The sequence below is a fragment of the Leuciscus leuciscus genome, assembly GCF_965113295.1.
Source record: "Leuciscus leuciscus genome assembly, chromosome: 14".
NCBI classification, from domain to species: Eukaryota; Metazoa; Chordata; class Actinopteri; order Cypriniformes; family Leuciscidae; genus Leuciscus; species Leuciscus leuciscus.
This window is the reverse complement of record NC_138738.1, coordinates 38,512,123-38,532,134: the sequence shown is the minus strand read 5'-3', so window position 1 is coordinate 38,532,134 and position 20,012 is coordinate 38,512,123. Positions and strand designations below refer to the sequence as shown.

The following is a 20,012-nucleotide window of genomic DNA, read 5'->3' as shown; positions in this document are numbered from 1 at the left end:
CTTTAGAAGTATTTTTCATTGGTAGTTCATGTAATCTCAGGTCTATTAACTAATGTTAACAGATGCAACTTTTGATTTGGATAATGTATTAGTAAATGTTGACATTAATATTAATAAATGCTTTAGAAGTATTGGTAGTTCATGTAAACTAATGTAGTTAACAAATTAAACCTTATTGTAAAGTGTTACCTAAAAATGTAATCGCCCCATAACCACCATAACCATTGCTAAATGAATACATGAATTAATCATAGTGTTTTTGCATATGGATGTGTTCAATAAAAAACATGCTGTTCAATAATTATATCCTTTATAGTATTACAGAGTTGTTACAGTACATACAAAGAGACAAAACCATGAATTATTAACTACTGAAATAATGCTAGTTACTAATGTTATGCATAGGCATAAATATGATAAGCAGAGACTGTAATGAGCTGGCTAATGGTCAATATGTGCTTTTAATTTCACCACGATCACAGTCTTTACTGGCAGAGTGAAATATTGTGTTGTTCAGACGCTTCACCGCGGCCTTGTGTTGTGTTTCAGAAAACATGCGCTGAACTGCCACCGAATGAAGCCGGCGCTCTTCAACGTCCTGTGTGAGATCAAGGAAAAAACAGGCAAGTGATGTTACCTTCAGGAGATCATGCTCGTTCACACGACTGGACATCAGCTGGATCAAATGCTTTGGTATTGGTAGAAACGTGTTTGCACATGTTAGTTGTGTAAATGCTCTCAATAACAGCTGGAAGGAGAAAGTGTTGTGCTGTTCCTCTACAGTGTGCATTGGATGTGGATGTTTCAGAGCGAGGATCTCAGTGGGTAAATGTGGTTTTGTGGCGATCGCAGTGAGGAAATGAAGAAAAACGTTCAGCCTCTTTGAGCTCTCGCTGCTAAATCATCTTTACTGCACCAGTCTTCTTCTTCTTCTGTGTGTGTGTGTGTGTGTGTGTGTGCAGAATTCCAGCTCTGTTTTGGTTAGGAAAGTGCAGGATTCAATTTCCAGCCGCCATAAGTTGTTTAGCTGAAATGTTTATTTAGTTGCGTTTGGCTGAAGCGTCGTGTTTGTGCGTTTTTGGAGGGAAGGCATGTTTAATTTGCCGGCGTCGTCTTGAATGATTAAAACGGTGGATGTAACCGAGGTTTTGCTGGTCTGATCTCTGCGAAGGGTTTGTGCTGGAGAGATATTGAGACACTATCGCTCCGCGGTTTGATGTGGAAACGGTTCCGGCGTGTTTCACAGTCATTAGTGCATGTAATAAAAAGGAGTAGATGAAGGATAAAGCAGATTTGTTCGGCGTTATCTGTGGGACTGCTGTGTTCCAGCTGTGAGCCGTGGGTGGCTCTCGTCGGGGGGGGGTTCTGCCAAGCGTCCGAGAGGAGACTGACACAGTTATGCGTGGAGTTTTACTCCCCGCCGTTTCTTCTTCTGTTTGTTTTTCTTTTTTCGAGTTCACGCAGAGTTCGAGCTCAAAGGGAACGCCGGACGATGTGGACGTATCCCAGAGTGCTCTGCTCCTCTTTGCCCTTTTCCTGCGAAAATATGAAAGGCCAAAACGTGGAGCCTGATCTTGACTTGGCGTGAGCTTCCGAGTGTTTAGATCCGAGGTTCGCTTGTTCTGCGAGAGCGTAAGGAAGTTTCCGTCCCACTTCTGCTGCCTCGGTGAACCCTTTTTTACATCTTTCGGATCATTGCTCAGGTCTGAAAATGTTTTGGATTTTAAAAGTGTACCATCAGTATGAGTTTGTGTTTTGGTCACTCAGTGCTTTAAGTGACAGAAGAAGCTGAACTGCGGTGTACACTGGTTTACTTTATTTGTTTTGAAATCATGCAGGAATCAAAATAACTCTTGAGAATTGTTTATTATGTTTGACATCAGTGGCAAAACTCCACGGGAATGATGTTTGAATCAGTTTAGCACAACGGAGAACCGTAAAACTACTTGATTTATTTTGAAAACTGGGTCAAACTTCTTTTACTAAAATTGCAATTAAATATAATTGCCTCAAATTTAGCTTGTGAGCACATTTGCTAATGATTTGTAAAATTGAAATTTATTTTTGTAGTTTTTTGGCATAATATTAGCGATTAACAAAAAAAGTAAAAGATTGTTTCTTTCCAAACTTATTAGTAATTGCATACTCTTGATTCCATCATATCCTATTATGATAGTGATTATGATAAATGTAGTTGAAGCCTGAGTAGTAGTAATGTCAGCTCTCATAAAAAGGATCACCTTTACTTTATTTTGCATTTGATCATTTATTTATCTTAAAAACACAATTTGTGTACTGTAGCATATTTGCATAATTTGGTGCTTAAAATGCATGATTTGGTTGTTTTATCAAGCTAGTTAAAAAAGATAGATTATTAGATTAAAAGACATGCCTATACTTTCTCCACATCACTGTTTTAATATAAAAGTGTACTGTTAAATACACGTCGTAACTTTTTAAGAAATGCAATTTAGATCTCGAAATGCATTTGTTACATTTTTTATTTTAATTTGTAAACATAAAGTCTCAATATAACAATGAGAGGGACTAAAGATCCGATTGTGTTTGCTACAGTTTACAGTAGTTATAATAGTTGTTTAAAGCTCAAGATCACGTACAGTCCTGTCAGCAGATCGTATGTGTTTTTACAGTTCCCCTCAGTGTGCCGATTGACACCTGCGGGGGGGGGGGGGGGGGGGGGGGCCTGGGTCACGACCCGACCTTTTGACCCCGCTGTGTTTTTACTGGGATATAAGGGAACGGCGGGCGTATGGGGGAATCTAGCATGCAGACTTTATTTTAGTCCACACGTCTGAGACGCTGCCGTATTTTCGAGGCGCTCTTCAATCTTCACTTGCTTTCATTCCACTCATATTTTCTTTCTTGTCTGAGGAATGTGTCTTTGCAAAGACTCAAGTGTGCGTGCAAAAATGTTTGTGCAAATGCGCGTGTGTGTGTGTTTGCATATAGGTGGATTTAGAGTCTTTGTGTATGTCTACACTGTCATCTTTCCATGGTGTGTATTGATGAACACACACTGCACATTTTATTAAAATTTTAGATTAATCAGATTAATAATATTAATACATTTAAAAATGTATTGAATATTGGTGTCTTTTGTAGTATTGTTGTTTTTGCACATAATGTTGATTGCATTTATTTAAGGTGGTTTTAGGTACTTGGTTTGTACACATTTACCATGGTAAAATCGCTGTAATGCAAGTTATGTTGTTTTCCGATCAAACAGGCAAAATAGTACCAAAAATACTTACTTGAACTATTAAACTAATTGCTTTGCTGGCATAGAATGACAGATTTTTAAATGCATGCACTTTAAATGCAGTTTTATTTTAATTTGCGATGAGCTTCAGAAGTAAATGTTCCAGATAGAAATGGAGCGATCCGCTTGTTTACACGCTGATGAAACAATGGCAGAGTGTTGTCCGAGCGTCTGTGATCTTTGAGGCGTGCAGCACAGAATCATGTTGGAAAGGCTCTGGCACCAAATGGCTTTCCAAAAATACACTCTCAAACAATTCCAGCCAGATCCGCTGGCTCACACACACCCGACACCACCACTCAAACTCTCGTTTCATTATTCTTCACAACGATATAACCCAGCCAGCACTTGAAAGGAGCAGTGCAAATATATCTCTTTTCTTCCCCTCTTCGGTTTCATCTCAGTGTCTCTGACACACGGAGAGTCGACTCGATGGAAGAGGAATTCTTGGATCTCTTGGAACTTCAGAACGTTGTCACGGCATCTAATTGCTGAATGTCAGAGTTTGTTCAGTGACACCACCTTGAACCTTCAGCTTTGACAAAGACACAGTATAGCGGTGAGGAGTGCGAGGGTTTGAGCGCCTGTCAGGGATTTTAGTCGTGAGCTTCTGAAAGCTCCAAATGAAGCCCTAATGGAAGCTGTTTATGCTCTCACTGGCTTGTTTGTTGTTGTTGTTTTTACGATATTTGTTTATTCTGTTCAGAATAGGTTTTTCTTTTCTAAGTGAACACAATTTTCTGCTTTGCTTTTATCAAACGCTTTTCACATTTCACGTCACAAAAAATTGGAATAGGTCATTTAGATTACGAGTTAATCTTTTTTTAGAGTCTCAAACTGATATTTTACATTGTGTACAAATTAACTTCAAAAACCCTTGTTTTATTTTGTTTAATGTGTATTTTTTTTGCTGCCTTAAATTAAGTCATTTCAACTTAAATTACATTAAGCTAACTTTAAAAAATGAGTTAAATCTCATATAACTTGTAAAAAAAAGTTAAAAATGGCTTATTTTGATTAGTTAAAGCAATGTTAAAACACACGTGGTTATAACTTATTGATCATATAATTTTTTTTTACAGTGTGTGCGACAGTAATGCATTCCTTTCTTAATAGCTAATATTTGTTGATTAATTATTTTTTAGCTAACATGTATTTTTTTTCTACATGTTTTAAATCAGTAAAATGCTTTGTAAAAAAAAAAAAACAGAAATAAAAAGTTATTGGTTTCAACACTGTAATGATGTTTTTTTACAAGCATCTGCAAGTAAATGATGACGACTGTAAATCTCAATCTTCTAAACATCTGTCAAATCTCACAGATCTTAACTCGCAGAGTCTTCTCTCTCTCTGCGAACCTCAACAAAAGGCTCGTTTTCTTGTGGCATGTGTGTAAGCGGTGTAAGGTTTAGCGCCTGGGGGTTGGGGTGATGTAATGTTGTTTTTTGATGGGTGAGAATGAGGTGAGCAGAGGGCAGGGCAGGAATATTTGACAGTGTTGAAACGAGCCAGATATATGATTACTGCGAGCGCTCAGCACGCCGTTCTCTCTGTCCTGTGGGAAGCTCGACTCCTTACGGCTTCTTAGGCTGAACACACCAGTGCACACAGTACACACTTCCATAGCTCATTACAGACGGAGTAAATCATCTACGGCAGCTCGGTTTCAAACCAGCAGACAGGCGTTCATTTAACACGTTTTAAGAGTGTGTCGCGCCGTTAACAATGACATGCTTGATGTCACAAAATAGATTCAAGAGGATATAAAAACACCTCATTTTGGTGGAATTGTGTGCAGTTTTTCTTCATTTTCTAATACCAAGGCTATACTCAGAATACCTTACTATTTGTACTATTGCTGTGGTACACTATAGCAATTTTTGGTTACACTTTATTTTAAGGTGTACGTGTTACAGTGTAATTATGCATTAGTACTGTGTAATAATACTTAAATACATGTAGGGTTTGGTTTAGTGTTAGCTGCATGTAATTATGCATAATTTATTACAGTAACCACATGTAACGTGTTTCAAGGACACTGTAAAATAAAGTGTAACCCAATTTTCTGTTTGCATAGAAATTGCCAAATTGTGCAGTTTGCGATCTCTAAAATGCGATGCACTCTTTCCGTTTTAATATTTAATATTAGATCATCCATGATTTTTAACATCTCTTTTTTTGACTCGTATTGATCAGACTGCCAAAATGCAAAACAAATGGATTTTTATCCAAGACTTTATTTTGAAGACTTATTTCCAAGACTTTATTTGAAGACTAGATTCCATTTACATGCAAAATGAAGTGTAGAAAACTGCCTTTTTGAATGAATTAATGCCCACTTTTTCACTTTCTACCATGCATTTATTTATAGAGTAGTAGGCAGTAATACAGTCAGTTTAGTTTGAGTGGATGCACATGCTTTGATGTCAACGAGGAAAGTCATGGGACTCTTTTCTGCTTCCTTTTGAAAGTGCATGCACAACGGTTAGTTGCATTTTATTGCTTGCATTCAGCATTGCTTTTCCAGATCTGACCCTTAGGCCTTCGATTCCACATTAACACAAGTGTGCAGCATTTCTGCGGATTCGTGCTTCCCGATAAACCTCTGGTGTTTGAATCTAACAGATCTGGTTTTATGTGGTTTTTCGTGGTTTTGTCAATGTTCTCTGACACACGGCTGGTGGTCTCAGTGCTAATATGTGCTGCTTTGTCTTTCATTCTGTGTTTTTTTATTTTTTAAACATGCTGATACAGCATCTCTGCGGAGCGCGAACAAGCAGGATATGAGAATCACATCTGTTGGAGCGGCTCATCATCCTTCAAGCGGAAACGCTAAAGCCTAATCCAGCACATAATAGAGGCGCACACACACTGACTGGCAGCGCGGCCGGCGTGGCGTTTTTTGAAACGACTCTGCCAGGCTTTTGCAGAAATGAGATTAGGCGAGCATGCAACAGCAGCTACGGAGAGATCTGTCATCGTTTTCTCTCAGTATACACTGGAGCACAATCACATTACCTTATGAATTATGCAAATTGTCAGTGGCCTAATTGAGATGTGTTAATCATATTAAGAGGCTTAATAGCTTGAATTTAACTGTGATGCTATTTGGTAATTAAGCACGACGGCGAGTTTGGGCTGCTGTGATTGAGCTGCTTGTTGAAGATGATGTTGGAGTGTCTGTGCCTGAATTAGAGACATTACACTTGGACTTGGCAATATTCATTCTTTGCTTAATATTAATTTCCTTCTTTTAACATTCTCAAGCTCAAGCTGAGAAGTTTATCTAATGATGAAATAAAATGCATGATGAATAAAACGTTCTATAGCATTGCAAGTGTTTGCACGATTGCATAATTTGATATATTGTATATATTATTTTAGAAGTCCTTGATATAGGCTTGGCGGTTAAGATCTGGTTCAGAGAATATTTTTAGGTCGAATATTAAAAAAATCACTTTTGATTCCATATTTGGAAAGTCTGTTGTATGTTTAAAATAGCTGAAAGAGTCGTTAGCAGAACTATGAAATATGTATGCATATACACTACCTTTCAAATGTTAAGATTTGTTTAAAGAAATTAATATTTTTATTTATCAAGGATGCATTAAATTGATCAAAAGTGACAGTAAAAACATTTAGAATGTAACACAATATATATATATATATATATATATATATATATTTCAAATAGCCTAAAAGCTGCTCTTTTGAACTTTTTTATTAATCAAAGAATCCTATGTATCACGGTTTTCACAAAAAAATGACTGTTTTCAACATTAATAATAATCATAAATGTTTCTTGAGCTGCAAATCATCATATTAGGATGATTTCAGAAGGATCATGTGACTTTGAAGACTGGAGTAATGATGCTGAAAATATAGCTTTCATCACAGAATTAAATGACATTTTAACATATATTCAACATAGAAAACAGTTATTTGAAATTGTAATAATATTTCAAATTTTTACTGTTTTTATTGTATTTTTTATCAAATAAATGCAGCCTTGGTGAGCAGAAGAGATTTATTTATTTTTTTTTACAAAAAGTAAATATCAAATTCATAGTCTACTACTGTAAGTTTTTTATCAATAAATGGTTGCAGACCTAATATTTTCAGTTCCTAATATGATTTATTGGCCAGCCCGCAGAGTCAAACCCATTAGAAAATGTCAGATTTGCGTTGAGCGGCGTAATAAACCCAATGCGCGGCTGGTAAACTGCCTCCGGATCGGTTCTTTTGTCAATAGATGGTATCTTTGCTCAGACGGGCTCTGCTCACTGAGATATGAATGACCGGCTCGCATCACATTAGACGAGATGGCGCTCGCGCGAGACGCTGAGGTGATTTTATCGGGCCGTTTGCTTTGTGTCGCTGCTTCCCAACAGCGCGTCGTAAAGCTGGTAGGTGGAGACACGCTCGGCCCTCCGTTACTGCCAGCTTTCTTGATATGTTACGACTTTAATCAAATCTGAAAATTTGTAATGCGCATTAAAGTGAACGTGAAGTGCCTCTCGCGAGCGCCGTTGCCATACCAACCCCGGAGGAGTCGTGTGTCTTTAATGCGCGGTTGGGAATCTCATTTCTTCCCCCTCTCCGTCACAGAGAGAGAGAGAGAGAGAGAGAGAGAGAGAGAGACTGAGGCCTCTCTGCACATACTGGAAATGACACAAATTAATATACACTACTTAAACTAGACCGAGATTAATGGCTGCCTTTCGCTGCAGTTTAGTCCCACTGTCAGTTGCCGGGTGTTCCTTGGACAAAATCAACATTTATCCCACTTTTGCCCCGGGCTCTCAGGATGCAAGGATCTGAACCCTCATCCAGCTCCTTCATACATCATTCACTCTCTCTCTGCGTACACACCTCTTTCAAGCACTCATAGATTTCCTTTTTTATTTGCATCTGATAGTTAACTAGGTAAAACGCTGCATCTAACGCATTGGTCCCTTGAAAGTGTGTGTTAGTGGGATTGAATATGTTTAGAATCAAGTATATCTGTGTTTTGTGGCAACTGTTCAAAAGTTTGGGGTCTTTTAGATTTTAAAAATGTTCTTAAAGACGTCTCTTCTGCTCGAGGCGGCATTTATTTAACCAAAAATAGAATACACTGCTGTTTTCTATGTGAATATATAGTAAAATGTAATTTATTCCTGTGATCAAGGCTGTATTTTCAGCATCATTACTGATTTGATGCTTATTTCTGATTATTATCAATGTTGAAAACAGTTGTGCTGCTTCATAATCCCCCCCCCCCATTAATTCTCTATTAATAGTTGTTCAAAACAACAGCATTTAAACAGCATTCACATGATTCATTTTGAGTCACAATACAATTACAAAATGATTCTCGACGCCTTTCAGTTTGTCGTCGACAGCATTGGAACGCAAATAAACAGCTGTCAGAATTAGAGATTGTTTGCAAGAGAAAATTCATTGCATTCATGTTTATAACTGGGATCTCTAAGAACCCAAACAGTAATGTAACATTTTTCATGAAAGACATTAAAAGCACTTTATTAAGTTGAAAGTGTGTTGTCAAAGTCATGAAATTTGATATTTAAATGTTAAAAGGTTGTTTTTAAGCCATTAAAATGAGTTTGGACTGGAGTCTCTCAGGTTTCACAAGTTTTACACTGAGGCCGCTTTCTGATTCTGATTAGTTCTTATTGGATTTTGATTGGTGTGCAATGAATGATTTGAAGTCAAGAGAGATTTACAGTGCTGGAAACTGTCTAAATATAACTAAAAAATCTATGAAACAATCAGCACTGCTGTTCAAAAGCCCGGGGTCAGTTAGATTATACAATAAATAAAAGAAATTAATATTTATAAAGTGACAGTAATGACATTTATAATGTTACAAAAATGTATATTTCAAATAAATGCTGCCCTGTTGAACTTTCTATTCATCGAAGAATCCATAAAAAAAAATCCATAAAAATATGACTTTTTTCAACATTGATAATAATAAGAAATGTTTCTTGAGCATCAAATCATCATATTAGAATGATTTCTGAAGGATCATGTGACACTGAAGACTGGAGTAATGATGCTGAAAATACAGCTTTGATCACAGGAATAAATTACATTTTACAATATATTCACATAGAAAACAGTTCTTCTAAATTGCAATAATATTGCTGTATTTTTGATCAAATGAATGCAGCCTTGGTGAGCAGAAGAGAGTTTTCAAAAACATAAATAAAACTTACCAACCCGAAAGGTTTGTACAGTAGTGTATACAATCTAGTTGACCTCACTAAATGACTAAATGGTTTGTTAAAAGACTAGTAAAGCATTGTGACCCATCCTTTGTTGCAAGGTTGCACTGCAACTGTGGTGTTATAAACTGATCCAGAAATCATTGTTCCTGTGTGCTTCCCCACTGAGATATCTCTCTCTCTCTCTCTCTCTCTCTCTCTCTCTCTCTCTCTCTCTCTCTCTCCTCCTGTATGGATTGTCTGGCTATGCAAATCGCTCATAATTAGACATGCTAATATATGGCAGTAATAAGCCACAGTCTGTCGTTATGTCTGCCAGTCTCTCCATTGTGTCCAGCGAAAAATGTGTCTTTAAAATAACACTTCCCACAGCCCTCTGTCATTCCCTCTGTCATTCCCACAGACGTGACACATAGCTTGCATAAAACGATTCTCAATAATTGCATCATTTATGCACATTTCACTAATTGTACTGTTTTTTTTGTTGTTGCATTTTTAGACAGTGATTCAAATTAAGCGGATATTTATGGAGAATTTTTTTTCTTTTTTGACATATCGTTGACAATAAATCTACGGACACTTTCACCAATTAGTGCACTAGTTCATTGTGAAAGTGTTTGGTCTCATGTGTCTCTTTCAGCATCTTAAAATAGTCCCCTGGACACAGTGCTCGTGGCACGGAAATGTTTTTTTAAGGAAGCATGTGGAGCTTGTGCCCCCTGAAAGGAAACAAATGTTTGGGAGAAGCAGAGAGCGGCGGTTTTGGCCGGTTTCCCGGTACAGACGCGAGTGCCATCACAGGCTCCGGAAGAATCAAGTTCCTTCTGCACATGCAAGAACCGCTTTCGAGCAGAACCGCATGCAATGCATAGTTGCAACATTTAATGTTGCTTAATGCTGGAGGTCGACCTTCTATGGCCCGTAATCCCATCTCACCTTTCTTACACTCGTGTGATGAAATAATTCCTCCCAGATCCTGCTGTGAAGTGCTTCGGAAAGCAGTAGTCATGCTCAGTTAAATCCTAGGAGTTTTTGGAAAATGGCGTTGTCATTTTCTAGCTAACTCAGCACTTCTGAAGTCCTCATGCAAACCTCTGTGCTGTCAGGGATGTGGAAGATGAATCCGGCGCTTGTCATTTGAGTGGTCAACTAAGGACAGACTTCGTGTTTCGTGAAACTACAGCCTTTGATCAGCAGTTGTGAAATGTGTAAGTCTACTTTCTGTTCAGAGAGATTCCTTCAAAACAGTTTTTAATGTACAAGATGTGCTTGTGTTTTTCTTCTGGAGTCAGTTTAGTTGTGTGACTTGTGTGCGGAGTATTTTCTCTTTATTTCTTTCTTTCTGACTGGTGTCCCAGAATACAGGCATGAGTCATGCGGACTGAGATGAGCACTAACACACACGCTGCTCTTCTCTGCTCCGCCGTGCTTCATTTAGCGCATCCAACACCGCCAGATTCTGCTCAATGACTGATGCCTTTGTGATTTCACTCGCCTAATGTAAATGCAAGACAGATTCATCTACAAAAACTTCCCATTTACTTCCAAGTCTTTTGGAGGGGTTTGTTTGTTGTCAGAGTTCAGTTCATTTGGTCCGTGTGTGAATGTTTCCTGAATGTGTGTCAGTAAAGACCTTAATGTAAACGTGTGACAGTTTCCGAATTGTTCTTATGAGTGATTTATAAATCATCCTTATGCACCAGTTATATTTTCTGTTTTCACTTCAACGCTTTCCCCGTCATTGACTGACATTTCCGGCTCTCCATGTTTTCTCTGTTATACGGTAGGTGGCGCTATTACACATCTTCTGAAAGAGTAGAGAAGCTCCTGATCTAAACACAGGAGAAGAAGAAGCAGAAACAAGCGATCTCAGCAGATGCACATGTAAAATAACGCGATCATCAAACATTTTAACGACATATAAATCAAAACTGTCTATCGTTACTGAATGAAATGATGAACACATGAAGAGGAAACGACTGTGAAGCTTTGAGGTGTTGATGGACTCGATCGACTCTGTGTTCTGATCATCGCTCTGAATCTCTTCCGGACGAAGTCTTTGACAAACACACAATTTTCTCAGTATTTTGTTCAAAATGTTGCTTTTTTATGAAACATAAAAAAAGAAACATTCATTTAAAAAAAAAAAAAGAATGCATGAAGGTGAAAGCAGAGGCTCTTAATTTTAGTTAAAGTTCTACTCATTTTTATTAAGATTTAGTTTATTTAGTTTGTTATTTTCGTTCTTCAATTTAATAAAATTTAAATGAAAACGAATAAACAGAAATGACCACAAAAAAGTTCCCAAAGTTCTCATTTTAATAGTTATTTTATATATAGTCATTAATAATTCATTTCGCTGACGTAATTATCACACAGCAGTTTCAATGTTCTCGTTTAATGATGTAAATGCGTATTTTGATTGCCTATTTATCTCTACATTTCCATAATCAATGTCGTTTTGTTTTATTCCGAGGTATATCAGCGCAAAGAATGTGTACACATATTTTCACGTCCGTTTTTGCATTTATAAATCCAGATTTTTTCCAGATGTTGAAATCCATTGAATTTAGGATCAAATCCGATCATAAATAAGTGTTATAACTGAGGCCCCAGATCCCAGTTTGATTGGTTTGTGTGATCTTTATGGTCCACAGTTGGTAGACTAACAATGTATAATGCATGTTGTTTAATACCCATGTTTAGTCACTGATATTGAATCTTTTGCGTGCAAAATGCATCAGACGCCTTCTGGCGATCCATAGATGTGCTCATGTCTGAGCCTGACAATGAAGAGAAAAGCTCCAGACATTAAAAGTTGGCAATAACTGAGAACATCTGCAGGATTCTTCTGGTTTGCATTTGTAGGAGAACCAGACAGTGTTCTTAATGAAAGTGCCATTATCTGCTGGCGCTCTGACTGAATTCATCTGATGATGGCTTTCTCCTGTTTACTCGCCTCTAACTTCATCTCCTGCAAGATAAAGGCTGGAGGTTAACGTAACCTTGATGAAGAGCTCATCTCGCTGAGATTCATGTGCTCCATCCGTCTTCCACCATCATGGAGTATGAAAATGAAGCCGTCGAGAGCGACACAATATACGGAGCAGTTAAATGGGCCATTTCAGATGTTTTGTGTAGCACACCGAGAACGAAACCTCCCCCGTCGTGCCTGTGCAGTCCATTTTCCAGCACTTTCAGTCGCCTCTTATCTTCTTTCCTCTCGTTACCCATCTCTCCTCTGCTGTAAACCCACCTCACCTCTTTTTTCCCCCTCTTCTTTTCTATTCACAACCCATTTGTGTTGCCAGCCAGCAACACAAATTAGGAATATACAGCCTAGTGTCAAAACGAGCGCTCATAAAATATTAACAGCGTGTAGGAAATTTTACATGGCAACATTCTTTTTCATTTTCAGGTCTGTCAGCACAAGCTGTGCTGAAGCTATTTGTGTGCTTGCATCTATTTTAATGCTGCTTATTTGGAGCCATTTTCCCACGCCATCTTTTTTTATGAGAGAGTCAAAGGTAGAGCATTTTAAAGACCTCCATTAATTCACATTTTTTTTGTCAGCGATTTCAACACTTTTGGACTAAATGTCTTGTTTAGCCTGACTTTATGCCTGTTGTCTATAGCCACTTTGCAGTTTATTGCCGCTTTTGAGTACGCAAGGTTTGTTACTGCCATAGTAAAATGCAAAAATGCACATTAAACATGCACAATGAGCGGGTGTGCTTGCAATGCATTGGGCTAGCAACAATTTTCTCCTCGTAAGCCATCACTGTAGCAGTTTGGAAACTTGTGAACATGACGGATAACCAATCAGATTGGAGCATTGCCACAGTCAAAAATGTCTTTGCGCACAATATGCATGAGAAGACCAGTGTTTTTTCCTACAAAACTCCTATAATGATTGTATAAACATGGTGTATATACATGTCTCAAGCACTACAGCTGTCCAGCTGTTGGATGACGATCACACAGGAAAGAATGAAGGCCACACTTTTATAACTTTCTTTACAACAGGAGAAATTCTGATGCAATCGTAATGCATGTTCAAAAAGGATCATGAAATATCATGCAAATATCACACAATTAATCCATATGACTATACTACTGTATACTCCAGGTGTTCTGGGTGGCTTTGTGCAGTTATCATTTTGCTGTGAGAATTGGAGCAGTGATTTAATCATTTTGTGAATTGAATCAACTGTACATTAAAAAGGTCAGATTCCTTCATAAATTGGACACATTACTTCTCATGATTGTGCCAGGAACACTTCAATTTGAGTGTTTGTCACACAAAGCTGTCATATGACTTCCGAAGACTGGGAATATATTTGGTTATGCGTCCTTTTTGAAGCTTGAAAGCTTGAAATATTGATGACATATTTTACACTTATGGTTCTTATTATTATTATCAATGTTAAAAAAAATGTATTTGCTGGTTAATGTTTTTGTGGAAACTGTGCTAATTTTTTTCAGGATTCTTTGATAAATAGAAAGTTCAAAAGAACAGCATTTATTTGAAATATCATTATTTTGTGTTATTTATAAATGTCTTTACTGTCACTTTTGATCAGTTGAATGCGTCCTTGCTGAATAAAAGTAGTAATATTTTTCCTTTTTTTTAAAAATATTACTCACCTCAAATTTTGTAATGGTATTGCATCATGGTTTCCACATAAATATGAAGCCACACAACTGTTTTCACACTGATAATAATCAGAAATGCTTCTATTATGACACTGAAGACTGGAGTAATGATGCTGAAAATTCAGTTTTGACCACAGGAATAAATTACATTTTAACAATAAATTCACACAGAGAACAGCCATTTTAAATTATAATAATATTTCACTATTTTTACTGTATTTTTGATGAAATGAATGCAGCCACGGTGAGCAGAAGAGACTTCCTTCCAGTGTACACTGATCATTTCATCGTGAGCTATAAGCTATTGAACACGTGAGTCTGGTCGGATTTATCTCCTGGTCCTCAGATGATGGATTCGCCGTCTCTTTATTCATGCTTCATGACGCCTCTCTGAGCACGTCTGTCCAGGTGGGCGGGGATGAACCCTGATCTTTCCTGTTCATGGGATGACGCCAATAAAGAAGGAGATGTCAATCATGCGCCCCGGCTGTGATGTGTGGGATCCTGTCCATCTGTCCTTCAGTCCCTCAAACCGTCACTCAACGTCCCACCATCCAGCCTCTCAACACCGGGCCAGAATCTCAATGATGTTCTTAAGAAGTCACATTCCCTTTGATAGGACGTGAGTTACGGCCGTCCTTAAGTAGGTGTTGAGGACCGGCGTGCTGACGGTACTTTTATTAATCAGCTCTGACACGTTTCATTGTTATTCTTGTCCACTGACATGTCTCATTGTTGTGATTGGTCCTCCGCTGCCTGTTGAAACTGAAAGAGCATGGAGTGGAAAAGTCTCTGTGAACGTCTGTGATCTCTGATCAGAAGCATGAAGAGAAGAATGTTTAATTGGCACTAAACCAGGACATTTGTTGGTTGCTGGATAACAAGTAGAGGTGAAAGAACAAAAAATGAGCATAGGTGAGGAATACAGTTTTGTGAGGAATACATTTATGCATTGATATTTGGTATATTAAGAATCTGATGAGCTTTACAAGAATAATTGTACGAGCAATTCATTTTGTTTGAAAATAAAGGTTTGTAAAATACGATACGATAAGATGGATTTACATCCACATATTTTTACAAATTTTGCTGTATTGCTTAAAAATATTTTGGAAATCATAATTATACACGTGCTGTTCGTAATTTTGGTCAGAATAAATTGGAAGTGTTGGGAAATGTCATCCCTTTCTATTTCCCAACAAAGACCTAGACGTTTTTAGTGCTAGTTCACCAAAATGTAGTGTAAATTATGTGGATTAGGTGTGAAATTGATGCTTTATTTGATCATTATTGTGCTTCCACTGATAATTGTGGGAAATGTACACAATATGTGTTCAAACATACTTATACAGTGAACATTCACAGTTAAAATGTATCATGATCAGTATCAATATGCATTCCACCTTTTAATTGACAAAGTTGTTTCTGGTTGGCTTGAGTTTTCCGGTAAATACATCATATCTGCTGTTCTCTGCTGTTTTGCACATGAAATAACATTTGCACAAATATAATGGTAAACTATGTGATCTCAAACATCGGTAATGACTTTTTCTTTATTCGCCTGGATGATCTGTCCAATTAGACAACATTTTATTTGACTTCTGAGTGACGGGCGTAAGGGGCCGTTCACACAGAACATGCTCGTGATTTTAAAAACGTGAGACGTCACACAATAGTATCCGACCACAGAGCCACAGCGCTGACTGAATGAGAAGAAGACAGGTTTTGAGATGCGTTTTTAAAAATGCAGCAGCGATGCGTGACACGCTGAAAAAACTGCTCATGTTCACATAAACAATTAAAAACACTGCAGGTCTTCTCACACATGATAGCGAAACCGGTATTTGTAAAAGCCCCAATTACCTTGGTTTTTATCTACCGTATTTTGAACATGAGAACGTTAAAAGAGCTTGTTGTGCTTCTTGATAAAGAGCAGAAGAGTCGGGTTCCGAAGGTAAAAACTTTATTAAGGAAAATTATTTTTAAACGATAACTTAAAAACCTTTAAAGACAACCTTACCGTGGGCTACTATGTTGTTAATCGTTGGTATTTGCTTCTCTTGAAGACGTTAGCCCGCATTATTTCAACGTAGTTTTAAAGTTATTCGTTTAACAGTGGAATTTATTGTAAACTACATTACCCATGATTCTGTACAGAAAATCCCACCAATCAGAGAGCTGAAACAAGGAACATGTGACAAAAGATCTTGTTAGCCCCGCCCACTCACATTAAGCACTGCGAATGACGTAATCTCCCAACACCCTCAAAATACTTCAATATTTTAAAAATATATATTTGCAATAAACTTAAAATATAATCTGGTTCATGTTTATATCATATCTGGTTGGTTTGGTTAATGGCTTAAAACAAAAGCTTAACAAATACTTCTTTGAAATCCCTATGGGAGAAATTAATGTAAAAAATACTTCCGGGACAAACACCGCTGAAAAAGTGGTGCACTTTTACACCATTGCAAACTTATATCTTATCATATCATTTAAATGTTTTGTCGTAATTAAACACATTGGTGTTAGTTTTACATTTTACTGCACTGTTATTCTTATTCACTTATAGCAGCTAATGAATCAGAAGTCTCGCACATTGACAGAAAATGGCTTACAAAATAAGGTGTATAATTAGCAAAATATAGTTTAGATCTTTTGCTTGATCTACCTGAATGAAAAAACCCTCCTTAAGATGTCATATTGGAGTGTGTTTATTCTGATCTGTTGAACTGGACGAGTTAATGAACAGAATCGTCTTCTAGCACAAACTCCCCAAACACACCGGTAGCGGTAGCACTAATGATGCAGTCGAGCTCAGGTTGCTGTCAGGCTGCTGTGATTAATTAAAGACAAAACTAGGCCAATTTGTCACTTTCTGTGGTGTGGTCGGATAAAGAGACTCGTGCTGCCATCTCCTCACTCTTCCATACGATACTCCTTCAATATGCGGCCGGGAGATTTTTCACGACGTCTTAATTGCCGTATGGGAAGGGTTCAGCGAATGTGAAATTCCTTTTAAAACACGTCTAGTCGTCGAAACAGCCAAGCCAAACACGCGTTGAATTGCCTGACCTACACCTAGAGTTGACTTTTTTGCCAATATGACTCTTCGCCTAATAAATCAAGAGCCGACTCTTAATTCATTAGGAATGTGAATGAGACGGTTGGAGATATTCTTCTAAATGTCACAGCCGGCGCTGTTTGATCTCTTTACTCTCTGACTCGCTGTTAAACCTGTCAGCGCTCAGTGCCGATCGTCTCGCTGAAGAAAGACAGGTGTCTACTGTACACATCCGTCATTTTAGTCCGGTTATCCTGACTGTCAAGACCGTTCCTTCAGCGTCTGAGGATGAGAGGTTGGGAAAGAGAGGTCATCTCCTCCGCTGACCTCCGCTAGTTCTCCACGTCACTGAAGTCAGATGTTGGGTTTGAGGGATGTTGTCTTGTTGACTGCCAACACAACAGTCAGGAGAAAAGCAGAGGAGAGATTACAGTACAGACTCACATAATATGTACAAAAAAACAAGCATTTCCACTGAATCGTAAAGCTTTTATGCATTAGGCTATTGCATGTTCTTTTTTGCTCTATAGTAACATTATACATTATACTATATATATATTTTAGTGCTGTCAAATAGATTAATCGTGATTAATCGCATCTAATATAAAAGTTTGTTTATATAGTGTGTGTGTATATATATGATTATATTTATACATATATATTATAAGTGTGTGTGTGTATATACACACATATATTCAGTATATATTTATATATACATATTTGCATACATATGTGTGTGTACACACACATATGTACTACACACACATGCATTTAGTGTTATTTTAACATATACAGTAGGTTTTTGTACAGTATGCAACTTTGTTCACTACAGTATATAAACACCAACTTTTATGTAAGATGCGATTCATTTGAGTGGAACGGATTATTGACAAATAAGCAAATGTTGGTTGGGGACTTGATTCAGTCCGTCAGTTGTCGATTGGATCCTGAAATGTGGGTGTTGCACTTAAAAATGCACCCAAAATTGACTAAATGATTGGAGAAGTCTGGCATACGCCACCAGAGAGAAGTCTGACGTTTCACTGGTAGATTGAGTTATTTTGAGGTTAAAAAAAGGTTAAAAAAAATCACATGCGTTTACAAAATGGGGTGAATTTTTCCTTTCATGTCGGTTTTAACATGTTCTGCTCAGTATTAGGTGTATTGCAGCGTATTGTTTACATATAAGAATTCTCAAGATTTTCCACCAAAATTAGCGAAAATTTGGACGTGCTATTGCGCCTAGACCCGCTCATCAGCAATACCACGTTTTTGAATTCGTTTCTTCGTGAATGTAAACAGAAAGGAAACGTCTTACTGAAGTTTAACTTGTCACTTGATGGGCAGATTAAGTCTTGACTCTCCCGCTGTTCACACTGCCAGAATATGACACTCTTCCACTCAGAGACGACACGAGCTCTCTCTCTCTCTCTCTCTCTCTCTCTCTCTCTCTCTCTCTCTCTCTCTCTCTCTCTCTCTCTCCCCCCTCTCTCTCTCTCTCTCTCTCTCTCATCTCTCTCTCTCTCTCTCTCTCCCCCTCTCTCTCTCTCTCTCTCTCTCTCTCTCTCTCTCCCCCCTCTCTCTCTCTCTCTCTCTCTCTCTCTCTCTCTCTCTCTCTCTCTCCCCCTCTCTCTCTCTCTCTCTCTCTCTCTCTCCGCAGCCAACACACACATTTCCATTTCCTGCATGCATGTTCCTCTCCTTGGCATTTCAATTGATCTGTAGTGAAGCTGACAAAGATGGCTGTGTGTTTAATATATTCCAGCGGCACATTAACAGCGGGGTCCAAGCGGGGCTTTCACGTTAATCATTTAATTGCAGATGTGAATGTAGATGTTGTTTCTGCCGCAGATATGGTGATGCATTTGTCTTGTCTTAAAGGTGATGTCACTCAGGGTTGGACTTGGAGAGCATGACCAAAATCTCACAGTAGATTTTACATCATGGTCATGGTAAAGGCCTATAACGTTATTTTTTGATGACAATTAATGAATAATAAATTATATTTAAATACATCCATTTAATTAAATAATATATTATTTATATTATATATTGAACTATATAATAATTATTAAACTATTTAATTTTTGTTTTTAAAGAAATGATATTTTTAATCATGTGGCCATGTCTATTATTACATAATTATTACAAAGTTTTTTTCAGTTAACATTTATTTTCAAGTAACCAAAATGTAATAATAATAATAAACCTGGTCTTTATTATTTAAAAAATCTCTATAATTATAAAACAGATTCTGGGTTCTGATTGGATGATCCACATTCAGACAGCCATCTTTTGGCTCCGCCCCTAATAGTCATCTCTTTCTTGACTTGTTTGACGCACGTCTCTGCATTTGCACATTTCTCCATGTTTATTTCTCAGTATCTCACGTAACTAGCAAAAAGTTATCCTGCCCACCAAGAGCTGTGCGAATGCAATTTCTACCGCGGTGTAAGAGCTACAGGAACTCGTGTCAAATCTCTCTTTGCTTTCATCAGCCCGTAATAACATGCGGCTGGGAATCACACCGAGGGTCCCGGAGGCTCCTGGTGTGATCTTTCGGGGGCTGGAGGTCTTCTTCAGACCCTGCTCTCGCCGTCCCTTTAGCCCGAACCTTCACTGCTGACAGCGCTCATGTTTATTTCATCCTGTGTCTGGGCTGTCTCGTTTTTCTCCAGCCTCGATGTCATTAACGCCGGGAGAGAGGACCCTGCAGTGGCGCGGCTAATGAATTCCACTGCGGCTTCTCTCTCCTCACCTCGTTACCCCGGCTCAGGGT

General features: G+C 38.0%; 1 protein-coding gene across 6 annotated transcripts in view; it reads left to right on the top strand.

Moving 5' to 3' along the window:
- Positions 1–20,012, top strand: part of pbx1b (pre-B-cell leukemia homeobox 1b) — an 80,365-nt gene that overhangs the window by 1,847 nt on the left and 58,506 nt on the right. For 4 of the 6 annotated variants that reach the window (XM_082136197.1, XM_082136193.1, XM_082136194.1 and 1 more), the window contains exon 2: positions 550–623. In XM_082136197.1, the coding sequence (XP_081992323.1) occupies positions 550–623 (74 nt within the window). Of the gene's footprint in view, positions 1–549; positions 624–9,237; positions 10,719–11,922; positions 15,082–20,012 lie in introns of those variants that run through there. The other 2 variants (XM_082136196.1, XM_082136195.1) reach the window with 2 other exon arrangements.